This window comes from Lepidochelys olivacea, assembly GCF_965140295.1.
Source record: "Lepidochelys olivacea isolate rLepOli2 genome assembly, chromosome: 1".
Taxonomy (NCBI): Eukaryota; Metazoa; Chordata; order Testudines; family Cheloniidae; genus Lepidochelys; species Lepidochelys olivacea.
Genome location: NC_140411.1, coordinates 328,660,775 through 328,685,636, shown reverse-complemented (window position 1 = coordinate 328,685,636; position 24,862 = coordinate 328,660,775). Strand labels below are relative to the sequence as shown.

Genomic DNA, 24,862 nt, shown 5'->3' with positions numbered 1-24,862 from the left:
CCTAGCAAATCAACCCCAGCCTCACTACTGAACAATTCATTTCACTTACTTTTGCCTCACCCTTACACAGTTCTAAAATTAGAAACAAGCAGAAGCCTACTTGAAACACTATGCAGCATCTTAATTGGATTGTCACTAGGGTAAAGTTCTACTTCTGTCAGCAACTAGCCACCTTGTTAGCATCATGCAACCTATTGCTTTTTAAAAGATGGAAATAAAAATGTCCTTCTGTTGCTACATACCAGGTAGTCTCTTCTTTCATAACTGGGAAGAGTGAACATTTGGAATATACATGGGATAATGTTGAAATAGACTAAAATATTGTAAAAAAAGGCATTTGGTTCCACTTTAGATTAAAGTCTGCATTTAGTCACTTCCAGTATCTAAAACACAACCACCAGAAACCAAAAATAATCATGTACTAAATCCTGACAGAAGAGTATTGCTTCACTAAGAACTGAGTAGGTATTTTAGAATGGAGTTATATAATTTATCAATGCCCCTGTAACAACTCTGAGATCTTCAGCCTCACACATCCTGTAGACCAGTGGTGGGCAACCTGCGGCCCATGGGCCACACGCGGCCCGTTAGGGTAATCCGCTGGTGGGCCACTAGACAGTTTGTTTACATTGACTGTCCACAGCCATGCCCACCCACAGCTCTCAGTGGCTGTGGTTCGCTGTTGCCTGAGGGCGATTAATGTAAACAAACTGTCGCACAGCCCACCAGCGGATTACCCTGATGGGCCGCGTGTGGCCCACGGGACACCGCTGGCCCACCACTGCTGTAGAAAAATGGTTGAAGGTAGTATGATTGCAGACTAACGCATAACTCTCAGGCTCCGGAAAGATGAGAATGCACCTTGATATGCAGAAGAGTTAAAATGAGTGTCAGCATCTGAAAGAATTCACATACCAACCTTAAACTCAACACAGTCAGAGAAACCTGAGCCCCTTTCCACAAGTTAAAATCCAGCCCAGGAGACAAATCCTGATCTAAACTAAGAGCCCATTCCACACTTTCACTACACCAAATACATATCTAGGCACCAACCTATGTATGCACATATACCTGAAGAGGTAGTGCAAATATACAAGAACATATGGCATATTTCCCTTATTCACCTTGGTATTGAAGGTGGGCCAGATCCTAATGTCCTGGCTCCATTCCTTTTGCACCACTGGAGCAATGCAAAGGGGACAGAGAGATTCCCGTGGTATAGGAAGAATCTCTGAATGGTATAAAGCCAGAACAACTGGCCCTATCGTACTCACTGCCATAAGCATGGGGGCATTCCTGGGCTGGCCTGGGTCTGGAGTGGATGGTCCCAGACTGCAAAGTGGTCCTTAGAGAAGTAGTCTATCTGGTGTAATTTAAAGCAGCTCTTAGGCTGCTTTATGTTATATTCGGGGCTAGATTGTCTACCTGGTGGGCCATTGGATCAAAGGAGCATAAAGGTGTTTTAGAGCCACCTTTTCTCTTCTGCCTACCCACCCTTGGTCCCAGGCTGAGTGCAGCATGAATGGTACTGGGGACCTGGTCTACTTCATATATGCATATCCACTGTCTCATGTACCACTTGTGTAATTGCTACTACCATTTATTTGGGAAAAGCCCTCACACCTCAGCTTTCAGGGCACTAACCACCCCCCACTGGTCTACTGAGCATTCCCTGCCTTCCTCTTCATCCTTTTTCACAGACTTCATCTTTGTTTATACAAATAAAGTGTAAATGATTAGCTTTTTATGGTCCCTATTTTGTAGCAAATTTTCAAGAGATTATTATTGAAAACTGGGTTTGTTCTTTGTTCTCCTTTCCAACATTTTCCTTCCCCTCTCTCCACTTTTACTTTTTTTCCCTGTCTTCACTCCACTCTGAAAACCTCATGGTGTGTCTTTTCCAGTCCCTGTTTTCCCTCAGTTTAAATGTTTTTAAATTATTTATATCCTTCACATATTTTCCATCTCAAAGCCATTTACCTTTCATCTCTCATCTCCCATCAAAATCTCCCTCCCCACCAACCTGGTATTCTTCAGCATGCTCCCTATTCTTCCCTCTCTTTCTCCCCTTCTATTCTCTTTCTCCATATGTTCTTGCAATTGCTTCTTCCATATACACATCCCTTCAATTTCTGCTTCCATACATAGCCCTTCTACTTCACCTTCTTCCACAAATCTTCACTTCACTTTCCTCCTTCACTTTCCTCCTTCCTTCCTCCTTCACTTCCCCCTGCCTGCATATCTATGGGGGGAGAAGGGGATACATGATCTGCTCCCTTGCTTAGCAACTTTGTATTTTGGGGAAGGGGGAAGTTGTAGGTGCCTGACTTTCTCTCCCATTACTGAATGTCCACGTGGTATCTAATTCTGCCCTTCCACTCTCTGCTGGCTGCCATAGACAGGGACTGGAGAGCGTGGGGGCTAAACAAACCCAGATTACAGGATGAGCCACACCTGAGGGGAACCAGGTGATTCCAGCCAGTATAAAAGGAGGAGGCCATTGCAGTGAAATAGGGAAAGCTCAGGAAACTGTGGTAGAGTTGGCAGGAGTCAACAGTGTGGCCTTGTTGCCAAGAAGGCCAATGGCATTTTGGGATGTATAAGTAGAGGCATTGCCAGCAGATCGAGGGACGTGATCGTTCCCCTCTATTCGACATTGGTGAGGCCTCATCTGGAGTACTGTGTCCAGTTTTGGGCCCCACACTACAAGAAGGATGTGGAAAAATTGGAAAGAGTCCAGCGGAGGGCAACAAAAATGATTAGGGGACTGGAACACATGACTTACGAGGAGAGGCTGAGGGAACTGGGATTGTTTAGTCTGCGGAAGAGAAGAATGAGGGGGGATTTGATAGCTGCTTTCAACTACCTGAAGGGGATTCCAAAGAGGATGGTTCTAGACTATTCTCAGTGGTGGCAGATGACAGAACAAGGCGTAATGGTCTCAAGTTGCAGTGGGGGAGATTTACGTTGGATATTAGGAAAAACTTTTTCACTAGGGGGGTGGTCAAACACTGGAATGGGTTACCTAGGGAGGTGATGGAATCTCCTTCCTTAAATATTTTTAAGGTCAGGCTTGACAAAGCCCTGGCTGGGATGATTTAGTTGGGGATGGGTCCTGCTTTGAGCAGGGGGTTGGACTAGATGACCTCCTGAGGTCCCTTCCAACCCTGATATTCTATGATTCTATGAGGAAAGCTTGGCCCTGGGCAGAGAGGCCTGTGCAAGAACCTGTCCAAGCTGGGGAGAGACTGCAAAGGCCCTGTGATAGGGTGCCTGCCTCACATTGGGCTCCAAGGGGTTAATAGAGCCCTAAAGGCTGTGCAGGAGGCAGCACACCAGAGAAGGGCTGAAGGGAGCAGCCAATCAGGAACAGGCAGGCCTACATAAAAAGGGAGCTGCAGGACAGAGGAGTGCAGCTCTCTTTTGGGAGCCCAGGGAGGAAGAAGTGTGTCTCTGGAGGGCTGAGAGAACTACCAGCATCCTAGACAGAGCAGTGCTGCTAGCAGGGACTGCGGGAGTGAGAGACAGCTTCTGGCTGGCTGCTGGGATTTGCAGGCTGAGGCCCTGAGACAAGGGCAAATAGGTTGCTGGGGCCACAAGGAAGTGGCCAGACAATTTGCTGTAGTAGCTGAACAGCAGACTTCAGGTCCCCTGGAAGGGGGGAGCACAGTGTGGCATGGCTGGAGGGCTGTGTTGCTGAAGAGGATGCTGCAGTTCTTGGAGAGATGTGGGTCCTAGAGCAGGAGTGATGGTGGTGAGGCACCACCTGGAAAGAGTACAATAACATGCAGAGCTAATTCCCAGGACAGCCAGCAGGAGGTGCCGGGGTGAGTGAACCCTGTTACAGGCCCCAGGCAGGAAAGCCTGGGAGGAGGAAGAGAAACCTTGGGTTGTGTAGACTTTGAGGGGATTCTGAGTTCTAATTACTGTTTGTTTGTATTAATAAACCCACTCTACAAGGTGGGGTACTTTTTCCATCAAGAAAAAGCTTGGTGATGTTTATTTGAGCTGTCCAAGGAGAGAAACTGAGGGAAGCTGCCTGCAGTGTGGCCCTAGGCCATAAGGGGGCAAACCAGAGGCAGCTGGCCTGGTTACAGATCCATATTGGGATATTACTGACACTAAACAGTAATGTCAACAGCACTTTACACAGGCATTGAAGATAGTGATTCTAGTCATCTCTCAGGTGTTCTTCACACTCATGTCACAGAAACAGAGCAAGATGCTGTTTCCCATCTCCCAGAATGGAAATCTCACCAATACAGCCCTGCCATGGGGGCAAGTTGGCTAAAAATTCTGCAGAAATTATAATAAAAAAGCAGAATGTAAAAGTTAATGCTTTTTGATCGACAGCAATAACTCATCAGTGAAGAGCCCCTGGGTTGCCATGGCAACAGGAATACTGCACACAGGGACTGCTGTCTTTCTCACTCTTATTATTCTCTGCAATAGTTTGTTGGCTCTGGGGTTTAAAGGGAAACACTCTGCTCACTTTGTGTAAACAGCCTATTCTAATATTTACATCTTGGCTCTAATAACACAAATTACAATTTGGGGTTAGAAAAAAATTCTGATTTGGACTGGTAAGTGTTTTAAAATTCCAGCAATGCTGGTGCCCCACTGAGCTGTTGCGAAGCCCAAAATGTGCTCAGAGAAATAGATTGAGCTCCTTGAATCTAACTCCATAATGTGTTTTCAAATCCTTTAATTATTCTTGTGGCTCTTTTCTGAACCCTCCCCAGTTTATCAACATTTTTCTTGAATTGTTGGCACGGGAAATTGAATTGTTGGCACGGGGAATTGTTGGCACAGCATTCCAGCAGTGGTCACACCAGTACCAAATATAAAGGTAAAATAACATCTCTACTCCTACTTGAGATTCCCCTGTTTATTCTTCCCAGGACTGCATTAGTCCTTACGCCATAGAGGCTATGTCTACACAGGGATAACAAACCCTGGCACAAGTCAGCTGACTCAGGATCATAGAGCTCAGGTTCCAGGGCTGAAAAATCACTATCTTGAGCTCTGGGACTCTCAGAGAGTGAAGCCAGCTGACCTGGGCCAGCCGTGGCTGTTCCGCAGGTCTTTTATCCCTGCGTAGACATGACCAGAGTCACTTGGGGACCTCACGTTCAGCTGATTAACGACCAGGACCCCCCAATCTTTTTCAGAGTCACTGCTTCCCAGTTCCCCATCCTGTAAATAGGACCTACATTCTTTGTTCCTAGATATAAACATTTACATTTATCCATGTTAAAACACTATTTGCTTGGTCCAGATAACCAAGTGGTCACTTGGAGATCAGGTGATCACTTTAGATAAGCTATTACCAGCAGGACAGTGGGGTGGGAGGAGGTATTGTTTCATATTCTCTGTGTATATATAAAGTCTGCTGCAGTTTCCACGGTATGCATCCGATGAAGTGAGCTGTAGCTCACGAAAGCTTATGCTCAAATAAATTGGTTAGTCTCTAAGGTGCCACAAGTACTCCTTTTCTTAATGGATATAGATACACACACCCCCTGCTTATATCTCCATGGTGCTCCAGCTCCTATTCATCACCCTCACTGCAAGGTTAGGTAACGTGGTGGTAAAAGTACTTGTGTGTGGCCTGCACACCATTGTTAGCACTGGCAGAGCTGCACCACTGCTGAAAACCGTGTAGGATGTACCTCAGGTGACACTCTCGTGACCTTCATGATGATTCCCTGAATGGAGTTCCTTCATGAGTTCAGGGACCTCACATCATCGGCAGAGCAACCTTTCAACCAGGAGGTGGGAATCTGACCTTTAAATTAATGTCTTCAGAGTTCAAAAACAACTACTAACTAACTATAGGACCTACTAAGATGTTGAGAGCTTGAGTGAAACAGATATGTTACACTTTGAAAACTAAACTTACTGATAATGGAGATGTGACATTAAAAGCTTTCAGCTAAGTAGTGCCAGATCTTAAGCATATTTCCAAACTGTTGGTTTTGAGGTACAGTGTTTCTCCAGTTACAATGGACAGAATGTACTGAATATTAAGGCTACAGGCTACTGTTTAATAACTGAGTCCCTAACTCTGTTTCTGAGTTCTTTCTGACATCAGGATGCTGGCACGACTGCTGGAACTTTGCCAGTGAAGCTTTTTATTTACTTTGTCTTGCCCTATCACTAGTAGACCCTAGAACAATAAGTCATCTTTTCCTAAAATCCTCTGGTTGCTCAGCTGTACCTCAGGTTTCCTGCACAACTGCCTGTTATGTTGCTGGAGGAGGGAAAGTTCCCGCTTCATATATAACTGTCAGAATGTAACTTTAAGCATCTAGGCCATTGTGAACTATATTTATCTTTCACAAGATAACCTCTTTAATACATCTCAGTAAGAGCTGACTAACATCCAGTATTTGGGGGGAAAATTTAGAGAACCTAGAAAATAAACAAGAGGAATTAGAAGTAAAAGATGTAATTTTAGGACTACTATCTGGAGAAATTCAGGAGAAATATTTGTTCTTTTATTGTCCATTATATTCTCTTGTTATCTATTCCCATTAAGGTGAAAAGCACCATTAAGAAATCTCAGTACCACAAAGTCACTCCTGCTTGTCAGCCTCAAATATGCCTACAGGAGGCAGGAAACATTATTGTCCTTATGTTTGTATTGCAGTAGTGGCTGAGGAGCCCCAGCCATATTTAACTCTCATCTGGTACAAAGTGAAGTTTGTATTCCTCAAAAGAACCAGAAGCTCAGCTCTATTGGTATGATGTGTAATAGATCTCCAAACTGACCCCTTATATTGTCCTGCCTGCTGGCACTAGAGTTACATTTGGACATTTTCCAATTTATGATGATTTAGTACTTTGAAAAATAAAAACAAATCAGAAGTTAATCAAAAATAACATTTTATACAACCCATTTCATACATCTGACTCTTAGTGAAAGCCATGAGATGTCTGAAGCTAGCAAGTACGACTAAGTAGCCTAGCCTTGAGGTTGTGTGTTTTTTTTTTTTTAGTACCTAAGACTCTCTGGCTCACAAATTCAAATTCTCATGTGTCAATGCTTCTATGATAAATAAAATGTGTAATTCACTGTGTGTGGGGGTCTTCCATTGAAACCTTGAAAACCAGGGTCTTATTTGCTTCTTTTCTCTTGTGCCTTCTCTTCTCTTGTATGCCTTCTTTTCTCTTGTCCCCCACCCCCATGATCCCTATTTTCAAAAGGCTCCTGGATTAAGAGAGCTGAAAATTAGACCTGACAAGAGTATGTTCTGGGAGTTTGGGGGATCTTGAAAAAGAACTGAGTGCCAAGCAGCTTTGCTACTGCTGCCTCTGCACATGTAGGCACCCTCTCTGCCGTCCCCTTATCTGGTCCAAGCAGCCAAAGGCATCACTCATCTATTCGCTATCAAATTCCTGCTGGACCTTTCTGTCTTCCCTAGTCCCTGCAGACATGACATGTCACTGACCTGTTATCAGCTCTGCCCAGTTCCTCCACCACCCTACTTCATTCCCCTAGCCTCTGAGGCTAATAGCAATTGAGCCATCATGCTGCTGGTCTTGCCTCAGTCCAGTTCCCTCTCAGCCTCTCCTCTGCTGAGGATCATTTAGCTCAGTGGTGGGCAACCTGCAGCCCGCAGGCTGCATGGGGTCAGGGTAATTCGCTGGTGGGTTGTGAGACAGTTTGTTTACATTGACTGTCCGCAGGCACCGCAGCTCCTAGGGGCCACGGTTCACCATTCCCAGCCAATGGGAGCTGCAGGAAGCATCGCGGGCCGCAAGGATGTGCTGGCCACTGCTTCCCGTGGCTCCCAGTGGCCAGGAACAGTGAACTGCGGCCACTGGGAGCTGCAGGTGGACGTGCCTGCAGACGGTCAATGTAAACAAACTGTCTCGCAGCCTGGCAGCAGACAACCCTGACAGGCCGCAGGTTGCCCACCACTGGTACTTAGCTGGTACTGGCTCTGCTGGAATACACTCTAAGGCTGAACATGTCATATTTCATTAAATATAACTTTTAGTAACATTGAAGCTTTTAAACAATTACAATAACCAGAGATCTGGCTGGCCATCCCTTAGTCCCGTTCCCCCGCCTCCCCCCCCAAAACACCCCCCCCCCAAATAGGATAAACTCACTAGAAGATATGATGTTTTTATAGGTCAATGCTTCTGCTAGCTTCTACTGAGCCTCTGAACTATTGGACTTAAGTCTCAAACTGGTCAGAAAATTTCAACAAAAAAACAGAAACCATTTTTCACAGAGATTTCCCCCCATTTTCTGAGTATTTCTAATTTTATTTTAGTGTGGCTCTCTGGCTGCATCAGCCATTGCTATCAGTGAGAACATAATCTCCCAATAATTGGAAGAAATCACTTGGACTGCAGTGGTATAGCATAACCCCTTTCCTATCAGAGCACCTGCCCCCCTACTGATTCCTTTGCACTGCGGCTCTGTGCAGTCTCAGGGAAGGACAGTCTTCAAAGAGCTTTATACATGTACTTTCAAATAACTCAGGCTGAAAAGCGCAGGTCTCAGGCCGTGCCTTTAACTGTAATAGTGAACAAATCATCATTACCATATGCTAATTGTCTAATATATGCTAATTGCTCCAAAATGTTCAGTGCAACAAACTACACCAGGCCAAAGTCATGTGAACACAGCTGCCTGTCTCTAGTGATCCTGTTTCCTGCCTCCACTCTCTCATCCATCAGAGCACAAGCAGATAGAGCATTGCTGCTGTTTTGGGACACCTCCTTATAATCATGTCTAGCTGCTTTTCCCACAATATTCCCAGAGCCCCCAGCTACTGCCTCTTTTGCACAGGAATAGAAAGCTCAGCAGCCAATGTAGGGCTAATGGGGACCACCTCTGCCTTTACTTTTTGGCATGCATCTGCATGAACCATAACTAACTTACTCAGCTATGTGGGCCTGTCCAATTCTGAATATAGATTGTGCTCTGTGACAGACTGACAACAATATTCTGTATGAACTTTATTGAATTAAGTTAAACCTTAATGAATTGGTTTTAATATCTTTAGGATCCATTCTATTAAAAATGCAACTGTGTATGTGGTATTGTCAGCATGTCCCTTCTCTAAGAAACTGGCTAATGCACTCTCTTGCAAAGTATTAGGAACTTCAAAGGGGCTTTTGGAACAATACCTGTGAACAATACCCTCCCCCTCCCCCCAGATGTTCTGGTTTAACTTGGATTTTAACTTGAAGAGTGGTCAGTTTGGATGAGCTATTACCAGCAGGAGAGTGAGTTTGTGTGTGTATGGGGGTGGGGGGGATGTGAGAACCTGGATTTGTGCAGGAAATAGCCCAGCTTGATTGTCATGCACATTGTGTAAAGAGTTGTCACTTTGGATGGGCTATCACCAGCAGGAGAGTGAATTTGTGTGGGGGGGTGGAGGGTGAGAAAACCTGGATTTGTGCTGGAAATCACTTTAGATAAGCTATTACCAGCAGGACAGTGGGGTGGGAATAGGTATTGTTTCATATTCTCTGTGTATATATAAAGCCTGCTGCAGTTTCCACGATATGCATCTGAGGAAGTGAGCTGTAGCTCACGAAAGCTTATGCTCTAATAAATTGGTTAGTCTCTAAGGTGCCACAAGTCCTCCTTTTCTTTTTGCGAATACAGACTAACACTGCTGTTACTCTGAAACCTACCTGTGAAGTGGATTTCCTAGGAAGTATCAGAAATAAAAGGAATGCAAATGGTCCATTTGAAATTCACCCTTTTGAAGCTACACCCTGGACAGGAAAACACATTTACTAATTATCTGCTCCTCGAAAGTCCAGGACTAAGATCCCAGTACTGTATAAAGCATGGACTAAACGTGGTATGAATGTGCTTGTTCTGAGCTGAAGGTGTGATGAACTTGTGATCACAAAGCAAATCCCTGGGTGGGCTGATGAAGGACTGCTCCTGCCAGAGCCCACATTAGGCTTATCAGATATCTCCCAAACTCTATGAGCATGCATGTCTGTTCTTCTATTGTTTTAAATGTTTTCTCTGCAGTGCTTTTACTGTCTGGTAACTTATAACTGTTGACAATCACTCTGTTATCAGTCTCTGAAGAAAAAGCAAGCAGTTTTGCTATCTCCGCTGGGAATAATACAATATAGGTAGGGAACTGTGCAGCCTGGAAATATGCCAGTCAGAAGGGACTGAGATGCAGGTTTCCATCCCTAGACAGGCAATGGCTAGGGAACTGGACCACTGAGGGAAGATATAGATGCAGCTGCCTTAAACCGTTACACACATCTATTCTTTAGATCACTTCCATAACCAAGCCCTTTTGGGTGCACCCATCCTCAAGCATTCACTTGCTGTATGTGTGCAAAACCACCCTACAATGAAAACCCTATTTGTGCCTCCCTCATGCCTGCCTCCAGAATTTGTGTGTTCAGGTGGCTTGATACACATGGAAGCTGTTACCATTTTTACCCTAAATATTCCATAGTAGTGGAGAATCCCACTTACAGTCAGATCTTGGAGTCTGGCCACCACTGCTGCAAGTGGCAGGTAGCTCAACCTTATGCCGACAGCTACTGCCCCTGCCTAGGGACTGGTGTCCAATCTTCTGCTCACCTCCCTTGTGCTGTAGACAGCTACTGGATTGTGGGGGACAAAGGACAGTCAGTGCTGTTCGCAGTGTTGTAGCCCTGTTGGTCCCAGGATTTGGGAGTGATAAGGTGGGTGAGGTGATATCTTTCATTGGCCCAACTCCTGTTGGTGAGAGAGTCCATGTGCCAGCATGAGTGAGGGAAGCTAGGCAGGTGCCTGAGGCTCTTCCAGTGGTGGCTATGCCAGCCCCCAGAGATGCCCGCGAGAGGCCAGTGGTCTTTACAACACCAGTGACAAGCTTCTAAGCCTGAAGGGGTAGAAACCTCAGCTGAAAACCCAGGAAGCCCACACTGCGGCTGAGTTAGGGGAGCCTGGAGGCTTTGCCCCCCCCCCCCCCCCCATGGACCCCGCGCGTGCCGGGTGGCCCTGCCTGCAGATACTCCCGCTCCCAACTTCTGCGAGCCCCCGGGCCGCAGCCGTTCTGTTCGCTGCCTCACGGCGGCCGGGTCCCAGGCCCCACCCCTTTGCGCGGGGGCAGAGCGCGGCTGCCCCCTGCCCCCCACGGCAGCTGCCCACCTGAGCGCGCGCCTCCCCCTCAGGCCTGGCAGCGGCGGGACGCGGTTGCGCAGCCGCCGCCGCCGGCGAAGCAGCAGCAGCAGCAGCAGCAGCGCGCCTGGCCGCGCCGGGGGCTTTGCACTCGCCGCCGCAGCGCCGGCGACGGCAGCAGGGCGGGCTCTCGCCCGGGCCAGCGCCTGCCGGCTGGGGATGCTCGCCCCCTAGGCGGCGGCGGGGGATGCCGCGAAGCGTGTGACGCTGGGCGGAGGGTCTGGCTGTCGCAGCGCCGGGGCGGGCAGTGCACCGCGCGGGGCTCTCTCGGGGAGGATGCCCGGAGCGGCGGCGGCGGCAGCCTCGGCAGCGGCGGGGATGCTGCCGGCTCAGGAGGCGGCCAAGCTCTACCACACCAACTACGTGCGGAACTCGCGGGCCATCGGGGTGCTCTGGGCCATCTTCACCATCTGCTTTGCCATCGTCAACGTGGTGTGCTTCATCCAGCCCTACTGGATCGGCGACGGCGTGGACACCCCGCAGGCGGGCTACTTCGGGCTCTTCCACTACTGCATCGGCAACGGCTTCTCCCGGGAGCTCACCTGCCGGGGCAGCTTCACGGACTTCTCCAGCCTGCCCGCGCGAGCCTTCAAAGCCGCCTCCTTCTTCATCGGGCTCTCCATGACGCTCATCATCGCCTGCATCGTCTGCTTCACCCTCTTCTTCTTCTGCAACACGGCCACCGTCTACAAGATCTGCGCCTGGATGCAGCTCACCTCGGGTGAGTCAGGGGCTCAGCCAGCACTGCGGGCGCGGGGAAGAAACTTATGCCTGCTGCGGGCACCCGGCTCTCACGGGTTAATGGTGCGGGGGGGTGGGGGTTGTCATGCAGCTCCCATTCACCAGCATCTGCCGCCAAGGGTTAATCAACAGTCTCCTAGCGGGGGGGGGAGGGGTGTTGGAGAAACATACATGCACTGGCAATCGTTTAGACTGGGTTACTATCCTGCATGCAGTGAAGGGCCAGGGAAAACGCAAATCCCTGACGAAGATGAACACTGATTGTCCAGGGGTAATATCCTCCCCGCAGAGAGGGGAGGTGAGTGGGTATGTGTAGGGGTGTCAAGTCAAAACTTCCGTGCAGTAACTGTGCCCGGAGTTAAAGTCACTCCGTGGAAGGAGAGAAGTAGGGAGATCATGCTAATACATGAAAAAGCTTAACTGCATTAACAATTTAGATTACCTATCTGTATCCGACCTTGTCTACACTGTGATTGCCTGTAATGTACTGAAGCGTATGCTAGAGTAACATATGACCGCTGTCTCTTCCCCTCGCATCCTCATAAAAACAGATGTGTGCCTTAGAAAGCCGCCCCAGTGAGCAGAAATTGTTAAATAAAACAGAGAGGAAACTAGAAACTAAACCATGTACCTCCAAGCCAGAACATCCATTTGGACAGGGCTGGCATATTAAGAAGTGTAGTGAAACCACCAGCAAAAATCTGTCCTCTAGTAGACCAAAGGTCATAACAAAATGGTAGGGGAAACCTGGGGATGCTATAAAGAGGCCACATAGAACACAAAAGATTGACTGCTGGAGGTTATTTGCAGTAGTATTGTAACCTGTTGAAGGTTAGACCTTAGTGCGAATTTCCATGTAGTTACCAGGAAACCTTCCTCCTTTCAGTGACATCACAGGATGAAGTCTTGTTATTCTTGCCAGGCTGGAGGACAGCTGAGGTCGTTGGATTCTGTGTGTGTGTGTGTTTAACAAGATTTATTTCCTTCCCCGCCCCCCCATCCCCATCCCCATGGCAAAAAGATAGAAATCCCATTGTAGATATTATTTTCAATGTAAAGGTATGCAAACTTCATCTGAAATTCCTCATCACAGGCATGTAGTGCCTTCCTCAGGAAAGTGCACGGGGAAGAAGGAGAAACACGGAGAGAGAAACCCTGAGCATCCCTAGTATTCCCTCCCTCGGTTTCTAAACAAGCTATAGTTTGGGTTAGGAGAGAGGAGCAGGATGGGGAAGGGTATAACAAAGCTTTGAAGAGCCTGTGGAAAATCTTAGGTTTTGGCAGCAGGAAGTAGAGGAGAGAGGAATGAGATCCAGAGTTAAGAAGGAAATAAAAGCAATTTTCACAAGAAAAAAAAATCTGTAACAATTTTGCAAATTGGATACAATTAACTTAGGCTTGAATAGAGACTGGGAGTGGCTAAGTCATTATGCAAGGGAACCTATTTCCCCTTGTTTTTTCTAACCCCCCCTCCCCCAAGACGTTCTTGTTAAACCCTGGATTTGTGCTGGAAATGGCCCAACTTGATTATCATACACATTGTAAGGAGAGTGATCACTTTAGATAAGCTATTGTCAGCAGGAGAGTGGGGTGGGGGGAGGTATTTTTTCATGCTTTGTGTGTATAAAAGATCTTCTACACTTTCCACAGTATGCATCCAATGAAGTGAGCTGTAGCTCACGAAAGCTTATGCTCAAATAAATTGATTAGTCTCTAAGGTGCCACAAGTCCTCCTTTTCTTTTTGGGGAGGACCTGAGCATGATGTCTAAGCACAAATCTCACCTGCCCTCCTGCGGAAACCACTGAAGTTGAGATTTTTGCTTTGCAGAAATAAGCTGTTTGGAAGCACAGGGAAATGTCTCCAAAATTGGTATTACAGTTACTTCTCCAGTCTCCTTAGTACAGCTAAATTCATTTAATTTTCACAGCTCTGATTCTTCCAAGTTGTTTGTTCACTATTATTTAATTTGTCATTTACAGTTACTGCGTGGTAGGAATTTCTTGTCTGTTCAGAATGGGTTTTCAAGTTCTTCATGTTTCTTATGTACTATTTGTTTATATATTCTAGGTATACTTGCTGGTTGTTTTGTTTATAGTGTTTAAGTTTCTGCACAGAACAATGGCTTCCTTTATCACTTTGGGACTGATCCTGAAGTCAGTTAAAGTCGATGATAGCTTTGCCACTGACTTCAATGAGAATAGGAATTGGCCTATTATATTTGCACTGGGAATCTTGTGTGATATTAGCCACTTCTTTTTCTCTCCCATAAAATACCTTCAAATATGCTGTTAGTTTTATGGATCCTCCTTGACGCAGGGAGGTGCAAGCTGCATTTCTTTGCACCACTAAGGTCCCCGGTGCTCTACTGGGGATTTGCTGTCTACCAAGACAGGTGGAGCTTTGACTTGTGGCCAGGGCTCCACAGAAACCTACCTGGTAGATGGTGCTGTGAATATGCACTGAACTGGTGAATCCCCAACCTGCTTTGGTCATGCACCTTACACGGCAAGTGCAGTTAACTTTCCAGATCACTGGTATAATTTCCAACACCAGAGACCAGAGGGCCCGATTTACACAAACAGAAGCCACTGTAAGCCAGGAATGATTTTTGGCTCTGTGACTTTATTCCTGTGCAGTTGAGAAAAAATGCTTAGAAATCACAGCACAAATTTGTCTGTTTGAAAAAAGAGTTGGTTGGATTCGAACCAAGCTGCACACACACAAGGATTGCACTGATGACTTGTGTTTCATTTTTCAAGCAAATCTGAAGTGCAAGATTTTCAAAGCTCCAAAGTTGGCCTAACCACTCCCATGGAAGTCAACAATGGGAGTTTAACCATCATCTTCAATGGGAGCATAATTTAGCCAGTGCTGAGTTCAATTGAAAATCATATCTGATCTTTTTCATTCCAAAATGAAAATCCCATGGAAATGAACTTATAATTATAACGCTGGTTGGTTGTCTTTCATTGTCAGCTCTTTGTGAAAGCCTTTGGGGGAGAAGGACTAGAAAGATACAGGATACCGAAAGGGTCGGACACTGCTGCTTTGCTTAAATATTATATCTTAATTTCGCTATTATCTGATCATTCAATTTAAAATCAGGCTTCAAAAATCTGCCTCAAAGATAAAGAAATGTGACTGAAAATCCACAATTGTAGATCCTTGCAGGTTGCATGCTTTTAAGATTTTATAGCAGAAGGCGGCATGTAATTGCTGTGGAATAGTGAAAAGAAAAGGAGTACTTGTGGCACCTTAGAGACTAACCAATTTATTTGAGCATAAGCTTTCGTGAGCTACAGCTCACTTCATCGGATGCATACTGCGGAAACTGCAGAAGACATTATATACACAGAGACCATGAAACAATACCTCCTCCCACTGGGAGGAGGTATTGTTTCATGGTCTCTGTGTATATAATGTCTTCTGCAGTTTCCGCAGTATGCATCCGATGAAGTGAGCTGTAGCTCACGAAAGCTTATGCTCAAATAAATTGGTTAGTCTCTAAGGTGCCACAAGTACTCCTTTTCTTTTTGCAAATACAGACTAACACGGCTGTTACTCTGAAACCTGTGGAACAGTGGTATAACTAGAAAAGAAAATCAGCATTACTCTGTTTCAGTTCTGCACTTCCACAAGTTCTGTCACTTTCTGTTTTTGTTGTTGTTTCATTATTTTAAGAGTGTAGGTCATTCAGCATAATAAGTATACAATGTGGTTCTCATAAATAAATGTTATAATAATAAATAAAATGTTAGCTAAATAGACATATGTCTATTTAGTTCAAGAACCAAGCACCTTTGAAGTTGTAAAATACGCATATTTCTACTGAAGTGTGTTGCATATTTTATTTTGATACATCCTAAAATAGAAGAACACAATGTAGTGCTTTTATTAAATTTGGCAATAGTAGAGGTGTTGCATTTACATATGAAGGATCAAACACGAAGGTTGATGTCTTTTGATGATGCCACATTCAGTTCTCATTCAGCCTAGGGGATTTCACTTGAGTTAGGGTGGCAGGAATGGGCTAGGATTTTGGTATTAAAAAACCTTCAGGACATAGTTTGTAATAACTCATGTAGGAGAGACTTACAGATGATATGGCCCTTATTTGGAAACAGAATTTTTATTTGAATAAAAGGTAAGTGATATCTGAAATACATACACTTTAATCTCTCTTTCTGGGTATGTAATGCTTGATTAGCCAGAAGAATGTGAGAAAAATTACACTTCAGGCTCTCAATTGTGTAGCTGTAGAAAGCATATATTAAATTCCGTAATGATTTTTGTCATGTTCACACTCTTTTTGTCATTACACGTGTACGGATATCAATAGGCAATTTCATATACTGAGAGCCAACTATAAGGGCCCAATTTTCAGTCCATGACGTCCACTCTTGCACCTGCAAAACTGTATATTCAAATATTTATACATGCACTTTGAACAATTTGAACACCTGCATGCACACAAATGTTGGACTCTACACCAATTTTCTGTGTTAGAATCTGTATAGACCTAGACCAGAAGCAGGCACAGGTATGTGCATGTACAACTTTTCCCCTTCACATGTGGAAACTGGTTATTTTGCTCCTTATTATTTATCAAGCATCCAAAGCGTTCTAGGTACCTCACAGATCAAGTCATGTCTCAGTCTTCTTTTTCACAAACTAAAGAAACTGAGCTCATTAAGTCTCTCACTGTAAGGCATTTGTGGTTGCTTTTTATGTTTGTTTTGGTTTTCTTGGGTCACTGTAAGATTGTAAGTTCCAGGTAAGGAAAAAGTAGACAAACACAAGGAAAGTGCAGAAACATCTATTGAAACACGCTGGTATGGAATGCATAGCAATATACAGGCTTTTAAATAGAATCATAGTTCTGTGCACTGATTAAGATGGCAAGAGGGGTGGCATCAAAATTAAAGGGCCTGATTCTCCACTGTCTTGCACCTTGTGTTGTCATTTACACTTGGGTTAAGTCTGCAGGACCAGATAAAATTCTTGCATGAAAACTAAAAGAGCTGGCTATGGAGGTCTCCAAGTTATTGACAGGGATAGTTAACAAATCTTATAATACTGGGTAAATGCCAGAAGATTGGAAAAAAGCCAGTGTTCTGCCAATATTTTAAAAGGATAGACTGGAAGACCCAGGTAATTGTAGGCGAGTTCTCCTGACGCTGATTCTTGGCAAGATTACAGAAAGGCTGATCTAGGATGCAATCAGTAAAGATTTAATGATGGAAATATAACTAATGCCAATCAACATGGTTTTATGAAAATAGGTCTTGTCAAACAAAAGTGATATAATTGATGAGATCACAGATTTGGTTGATAAATATGGCTGTATTGACATACTATAAAATACATGGACTTCTCTAAGGAATTTGACCAAGTCTCCCATGATATTCTGATTTAAAATAATAGCGCTATACAAAATAAATACAACCCATATTAAATGGATTAAAAACTGCCTAGCTGATAGATCTCAAAAAATAATTGTAAATGGGGAATAATCATTCAGCGGAGATGTTTTTAGTGGTATTCCACAGGGATCTGTTCTCATCCCACTGCTATTCAATATCTTTATCAGTGACCTGGGGAAAAAATATAAAATCATTGCTGGTAACGTTTGCAGATGACACAAAAAATTGGTGAATGATAAATATAGTAAGTGTAAGCGGAGTCAGGATGAGCACCACCCTGACATCGGGTGGTGAGGTGTGGCAAGTTGTGGAAAAGAACTTCAGGGGCTGATCTCATTTGCATAGGCACACCCATCCCACCTAGAATGAGGCCATAGCTGCCCAAGTGGTCACTTTGGCTGCTGTGGGATCCCCAGTGTCTCTGTTATTGGGGCAGGAAGAATAAATTGTTATTACCCTGATTATGGGAATCAAGGACAGTGGAACTGTACTTGGTCTTTTGTGATGATGGAGGGACTCGCCATCAACTAAGTAGCACTCGCTAGGCAAGGGACATGGGTTCCAAAACTCTGTGAATTGAGATAGGTTGGGGACAGGTATTAATACTTGGTGGTATGGGCCCCCTGGTGAGGGCCTTACATGCTAATTGCACGTCGTCCTCTCTCCGCTGTGGAATATCAGAGCTAATTTTGATTCCATTAGGAGTCTGGTTTCAGGCTGCTGAGCTGAATTCACTTTGGGCTAATAGTGCACCGGTGCTGAGGCTCCCCTACTACAAGCTGAAATCACAAAAGAGCTAAACTTACTAAGAGCTGAAATCACTGAGTGTTGTGGGGGAGCCTGAAGATATATGGTGGAGCAGTTTGTGGGATGGCGAGCGGCTGGTGGAGCAGAGCAGTTTGCGGGACGGCGAGCAGAGCAGTTTGCGGGACGGCGAGTGGAGTGGCTGGTGGAGCAGAGCAGTTTGTTGGATGCCTAGAGCAGCTCATGGGGTGGCTGGCAGAGTAGAGCCCCATGAAGAGGTGGGGCCATCAGCTCTGGACCACGTAAGGTGCCCGTTAAACACGCCCCCCCAAATCTCCATCCAGGTTGGGAGGTAAAACTCTGCAGATAAACTTTTGAACTCTGGGGCTGCCCTGACCAGGGACAGAGACTTTTGGGTTGTTGGACTTTTGGGACTTTGGGTGATTTTGGGTTGCTGGACTCAAGAACCAAAGGGAAAGGACATGCCCCAATTTGCTTGGGGTGGGTTTTTTGCTCATGGGTTGTGTTATGAATCCTGTTGGTGGTGTTTCCCCAACATAATGCCACATTGTTTCTCTCTGTTATTAAAAGGCGTTTTTGCTACACTCAGACTATGTGTTTGCAAAAGGGGAAGTATTTCCTCTTGGAGGCGCCCAGTGGGGATGGTATATATTTGTCCCAGGTCACTGGGTGGGCGCTCGAGCCGGTTTTGCATTGTGTTATTGGAATGGAACCCCTAGATATTGAAGCCGGCCCTTGTTGCTGCCAACTCTGACAGGCAGAAGGGTTACATAAGGAAAGGTCAGTTTTACAGAGTGATATAAATCATATGGTAAACTGGGCATGCTTGAACAACATGTGTTTTAATACAGTCAAATGCAAGTTCCTACCTCTAGGAATAAAGAATGAAGGATGGGATTTATAGATGGAAGATTGTATTATGGAAAGCAGTGATTCAGAAGCGGAATTAGGATCATGGTGGATAACAAACTGAACATGCCCTCAGTGTGATGCTGTAGGTAAGAGAGTTGATGTGATCCTTTTGATGTATGAACCAGCAAGTATCAAGTAAAAGTAAGGAGGTGATAATACCACTCTGTACAGCATAAGTGAGACCACTGCTGACATAATGTGTCCAGTTCTAGTATCTATGCTTTGAAAAGGATATTGACAAATTAGAAATGATTCATAAAAGGGCTACAAGAATGATCTGAGGTCTGGAATAGACTTCCAATGAGAGCCTAAGAAGCTGAATCTGTTTAGTGTTTCCAAGAGACGGTTAAGAGGTGACTTGATTGCAGTCTACAAGTATTGACATGGGGAAGAGATTTCTGGTAGTAGAGGGCTTTTTAATCTAGCAAAGACATAACAAGAACCAGTGGATGGAAGCTGAAGGTAGAAAAATGTGGACTAGAAATAAAGTGCACATTTTTAACAGTGAGGGTAATAAACCATTAGAGCACCTTACCTAGGGGGTTGGTGGATTCTCTGTTGTCAGAAGTCTTTTTAAAACAAGATTGGATGTTTCTTTCTAAAACATATGCTGTAGCTTATCCAGAGGTTATGGGGTTGATGCAGGAAACGCTTGGTGAAATTCTATGGCCTTTGCTATGCAGGAGGCCAGACTAGATGATGAAAATGATTCCTTTTGGACTTAAAATCTATAACTAAATAGCTGTATAATGGTACAAAGGAGAATTCTTCACTCACACCTTTTTTAGCATTTTGCACTCACTTTTCACCCCCTCTGTATAAATGCAGTGAGTACACAAGACCTAAGACAGTAGAAAGTCAGGCCCAGAACATCCATAAGGATTTACATAGTTTCAACAGCGATACCAACTCTAGTTAAATTAAATACTTCCTCACCAGATTGAGCTGACTGAGCTTTTCAGTTCCTGTTGGGAAAAGTGGGCTGTGGATCTGTTAGGAAACAATTCTGATAAAAGGCAGAGAGGGCCCTGACTGCAGCCAAACCAATGCAGACTCAGTGTATTGTGGGGCAGGATACCAAATCCCTGCACAAAGAAGAGTGAGGTTGTGCATTGCGTGGGGTCCTTGCATATAGGGAAAATTAGGAGCTCGCCCATAAGAGAAGTGAGGGCGGTGCTGCTACAGCCACTGATTATCTTCAGTTGAGGGGACAGTGCAAGAACTGAAGGGGCTACTGGAAATTTGAGGCTGCTTTAGTGGCCAGTTTCTCTACGTAAAAGAATAAATGGACACAAATCAGATGTCAAGAATTATAACATTCATAAACCAGTCGGAGAACACTTCAATCTCTCTGGTCACTCGATTTCTGATCTAAAAGTGACTATTCTTCAACAAAAAAACTTCGAAAACGGACTCCAACGAGAGACTGCTGAATTGGAATTAATTTGCAAATTGGATACAATTAACTTAGGCTTGAATAGAGACTGGAAGTGGTTGAGTCATTATACAAAGTAAAACTATTTCCCCTTGTTTATTCCTCCCCCCCCAACCCCACTGTTCCTCAGTTAACTCCTAGAAATGTGCTGGAAATGGCCCACCTTGATTATCACTTCAAAAGGTTTTCTCTCCCCCCACCCCACTCTCCTGCTGGTAATAGCTCATCTTAAGTGATCACTCTCCTACAATGTATATGGTAAACATCCATTTTTGCATGGTCTATGTGTATATAAATCTCCTCACTGTATTTTCCACTTTATGCATCCGATGAAGTGAGCTGTAGCTCACGAAAGCTTATGCTCAAATAAATTGGTTAGTCTTTAAGGTGCCACAAGTACTCCTTTCCAGGGGGGTTGTGATCCATCAGCTGGGAATCATTGAGAGAGTGGATCAGTGGGGCAAAATACGATAGTGCATGAAGTTGTCCAATCAACATGAGGAAGAATTCCATTTACTTGGAAAAAAAATCCGTATATGAGAGGCAAAAAGAAACCCGAGAGAGGGCATAAAGAAAGGAGAGTATCAAGCATGGAACATTGGCAGACCAGGTATTTGTGCATGAGTGGTAGGGTTTCAAAAGCATTCAGCATTGGCCTATCTCCCAAATCTGTGGGAGGTGTACTATTGACTTTGTTGGGAGCAGAGTTAGGCCATTGCCAAGTATTTTTGAAAATCCCACACAGAAGATTTAATGAAGAAAGTTTCTATATAAGAAAATGAAACAAGGATGAGGAGCAGCATGGTACAACTAGATACAGTAGAGTATATTTTATGAAATAAGGTCAGGTGAGTTTCAAGCATGGAGACATCTATACCTTTTTAGAAGTGTAATGTACTGTGGTATAAACAGCCTAACTTTGATCCTACAAAGATAAAAACACCAGACATATCAGGACCAAAAATTTGTAGCATGATCAGACAGTCTGGACTCAGTATTTGAAAACCAACAGGATCCAGCTTTGAAGAATGACAAGGTCACAGTAGTGAAACATCACAAAGAAATAAAACTAAAAACATGTGTTCGCTCAGAAATGGTGAACTGGAAAAAGAAAGACATGAAGAAATCTAAAGGTGGAAAAGTCTGCAGAATTTGATAACATCAGTTACAAGTGGCATTGTTAAAAAAATGCAGTGGCAGCATGACAGAGCGGATAGCTAGAATATGCATCATTGTGTGGAACAGTGTGCAAATCCCAATTACTAGGAAAGAAAATTATAGCTGGAATCCTTAAGAAGGAGACTATAATGTACTCCAAGATCTGTCTATTCTAAGAAAGATATTATCCATCTTCATGGCTGGCAGATTGAGAGACGCAGAAGACTTGAAGCAAGTTGCCCTTAGAATGAGAAGGTCATATAAAACATGGGAAAGGGATGCTTGATTTTCTCTATGAGAAGCCAGATGTAAATTTCTGAATTTCATTTAGTATAAAAAGTAGCCAATAGCCTCTGTCGAGAGTCTCTTTGACACTAGCATATCATGTGCTATTTCAGAAAAGATAATTCAATCCAATAACTGAGACTATATCAGAAAGAAAGGGCTGAAGGATATATGGTTTATGATAAATTATGATAAATAATTGATGAGATGTCATATTTCATCCTCCTCCTTTTTCTGGTTATGTTTTAGATGCTATAAATATGTGTGAGTAAGATAGACATAGACCTTACAAGGTCAAATTAAAATGTGCTGAGTTATGATATTTAGAAAATACCACTAGTGAAACCTTGTTTTTGTTGGCATAGGGCCAAAATCTATTTGCCTTATTTGCAGGAATAGCCTATTGAATGAGACAAGTAGTCTCATGTAAGTAACGTGAGCAGAATTTGGCTCATAAGAGTGTGCCCTCAGTCTGCATTTGGAAGTGATCTTAATTTCAGTTCAATAATACTTTCTTGACATGAGGAGTTATTAATGTTTCAAAAAATATAACCAAAATATGAACAGATCCCTCAGGGTCAGGGATATGGGGTGGGGAGGGGATGTGCCAGCAGATGCATATTATTATTATTCCTCCCAACAACAACATCCATATGGGGAATATGCAAAAAGTTATTGCATCCTAATATCCCTCTGCATCAAGGAACATCCTCGTGGTTCTTTACCTCCTGAAAGTGAGTAGGCAAGAGAAGCCCTGGCAACAGTTATATTGGAAGGGCTCAGATAATAGTATGATGGCACAAGGTCTCTGCATGCGTGACCATGTGCATCTGGTAGATTCCTGGAGACCAGTAGGTTCCCAGGCAGTATTCCCTGCTCATTCTGTGGCTATGCATATACTGAGAAAGAGGAATACTTCTCATCCTGCCAAGGACCAGAGCTGGGACGCAGTGTGGCAAAGACCTAAAATGAGGGGCACAAAAAATTAACTGTGCAGGAAACTTAAAATCATATGGTATTCATTCCTTTAGTTTAAATGACTCTCTAATCTCAATATAATGAGTCACTTTGTGATTTGATTTTCAAATATATAAGTAAGGGGAGGCCAAACTTTTGTGGACTGTAGGTAGCTTTGGGACTAAAATGAGCAATGTCCCTAAAAATAAGGTGCACTTGAGACCTGTGCTAGGAGGTTTGGGTCTGTGTGCAGAACGTATCCACCAATTTTGTAGAAAGTTGTTACGCTTTTTGGCATACAGAGATAAGAAAATATGGGCCATGATTGTCAAAAACAGAAATGAATTTTACTAACTGATTAGGACAATGTGTTTCAGGATAAGATTTCCCCCAGGAATTCATCTACTTAAACTCAGCTACTAAATCTTAGAGTATTATGTTCCCCAACATGGCAGTGGATCTTCACTAGGAAAGCTTAAAGTGTAGCTTCCCAAAGAGTTAATTTAAGATTCTTAGATTAATTCCCTGAGAGAGAAATTATGGTCTCTTTCTTTCAGCAAAATAAGAATTTATCATTCTTACTGCTTTTTCTCCTCGAAAGAAAGTTAATTACTACTTGGCTCCTTTTTCTTAATATTTCTCTTTCAGATTACTCGGTAAAATTATATCACCAATTAGTAAAAGAATGACACTTAACTGCAAGTATAAGCATGATACCACAATAATATCGTTTCTCAAATTAGATATCTAAGGTTTGCTGCAGATATTTCTTTCCCTGTACGGGGTGGAGGGTTCAGATTGCAAGAGAAAGCTAAACAAGTCTTTTAATTGACAATCTGTTGATTCATGTTGGATGGGCTTGCTTGGCAATTCCTTGTTAGTTTTGAATAAACTGTGGCCAGGGAACCTGTAACTTGGGCAACTTTAAAGAAGGATTGGATGCCTGTAGTCTTGTGAACAACCAGATTTATCAGCAGATTGCATCTTTAGCAAACAGACTTCTTTCTGGTTAAAGCCATCTTTTATTACTTTTCTAGGAAGTGGCATCCATCAGCATAGCAGTGCTACAGTAGAGAGCATCCTTCACATAGGACCAGATTTTCACAAGCGCTCAGCTCCCAATTTAGGTGTCTAAATGGGAACTAAACTCTTTACAAAATAGCCATTAGTGACTATCTTTGCTTTAAAATGTCATGCCTTGCCTTCTTGAATTCCTCTTCCTCGTATCAAATTAAAGCCCTATTGGCTTGCCAGCCATGCATGTTTGAATTTAAGATGTGTGAGATGGTTTGCATCTTTTTGAAGAAAATGGTGCTCCTTTTTGACCTGAGCAGCTAGTCAGAATTTGGGACTCGGGGATGTTCCAGTTGGAAGTAGAAATTGATGGAGTCTTTGTTTATTTATCTATTTTCTTTAATGCAGTTTTGTTTGTTTACAAGGAACACAGGAGGAACCAGGAACAAAAGGAGCATTTTTTAGCTTACAGCCCCAAGCCTTTTTAGCCAGCAGACCCCAAAACTCTTTCTCTATAGCTTTTTCCAGGATCACACTGTGCTTACAGGTTGCTGCTTGGTGCATATACATGCACTTCCCCATTTCCCCCCACCCACTACTCAGCAAACCCTCTTGGTTGTAAACCTGCCCAGGAGATTGCACTGTCTTTTGTTTTGGGGGGTGGGAGGGCTTTTTGTTAACTCAACCTGACAGCAAAGTTAATTGAAGGGTGCGTTCAGACCCAATCTCAAAGAAGTTTGTGGTCCAAGCAGTCGCCAGTACCTCTCAGCAGAACAGAAATATACATCAGCTCGCACACCACCTCGCACATCACCAGTTGTCAGGCAGATGGCCTGGTGGTTGCATCAGCTTTAATTTCAGAATCCATTTGTGAGGAATTGCAAGTCTAGATGAATGCTCTTCTCTATTCTATTTCATTTACTGTGCTCATCACCACACTATGCTTACTTTCTCCACTTAAAAATAAACAAAGTGACCAACATCTGTCAGTCAGGCAAGT

At 44.0% G+C, this 24,862-nt stretch overlaps 1 protein-coding gene across 3 annotated transcripts in view; it reads left to right on the top strand.

Annotated features, from left to right (window-relative positions):
• The first annotated feature begins 11,228 nt into the window (after positions 1-11,228).
• Positions 11,229-24,862, top strand: part of LHFPL3 (LHFPL tetraspan subfamily member 3) — a 420,106-nt gene continuing 406,472 nt past the window's right edge. For 2 of the 3 annotated variants that reach the window (XM_084644487.1, XM_084644486.1), the window contains exon 1: positions 11,229-11,891. In XM_084644487.1, coding sequence (XP_084500613.1) covers positions 11,447-11,891 — 445 coding nt within the window. In that variant the 5' untranslated portion in view covers positions 11,229-11,446. The remainder of the gene's footprint in view (positions 11,892-24,862) is intronic. The other variant, XM_084644485.1, reaches the window with a different exon arrangement.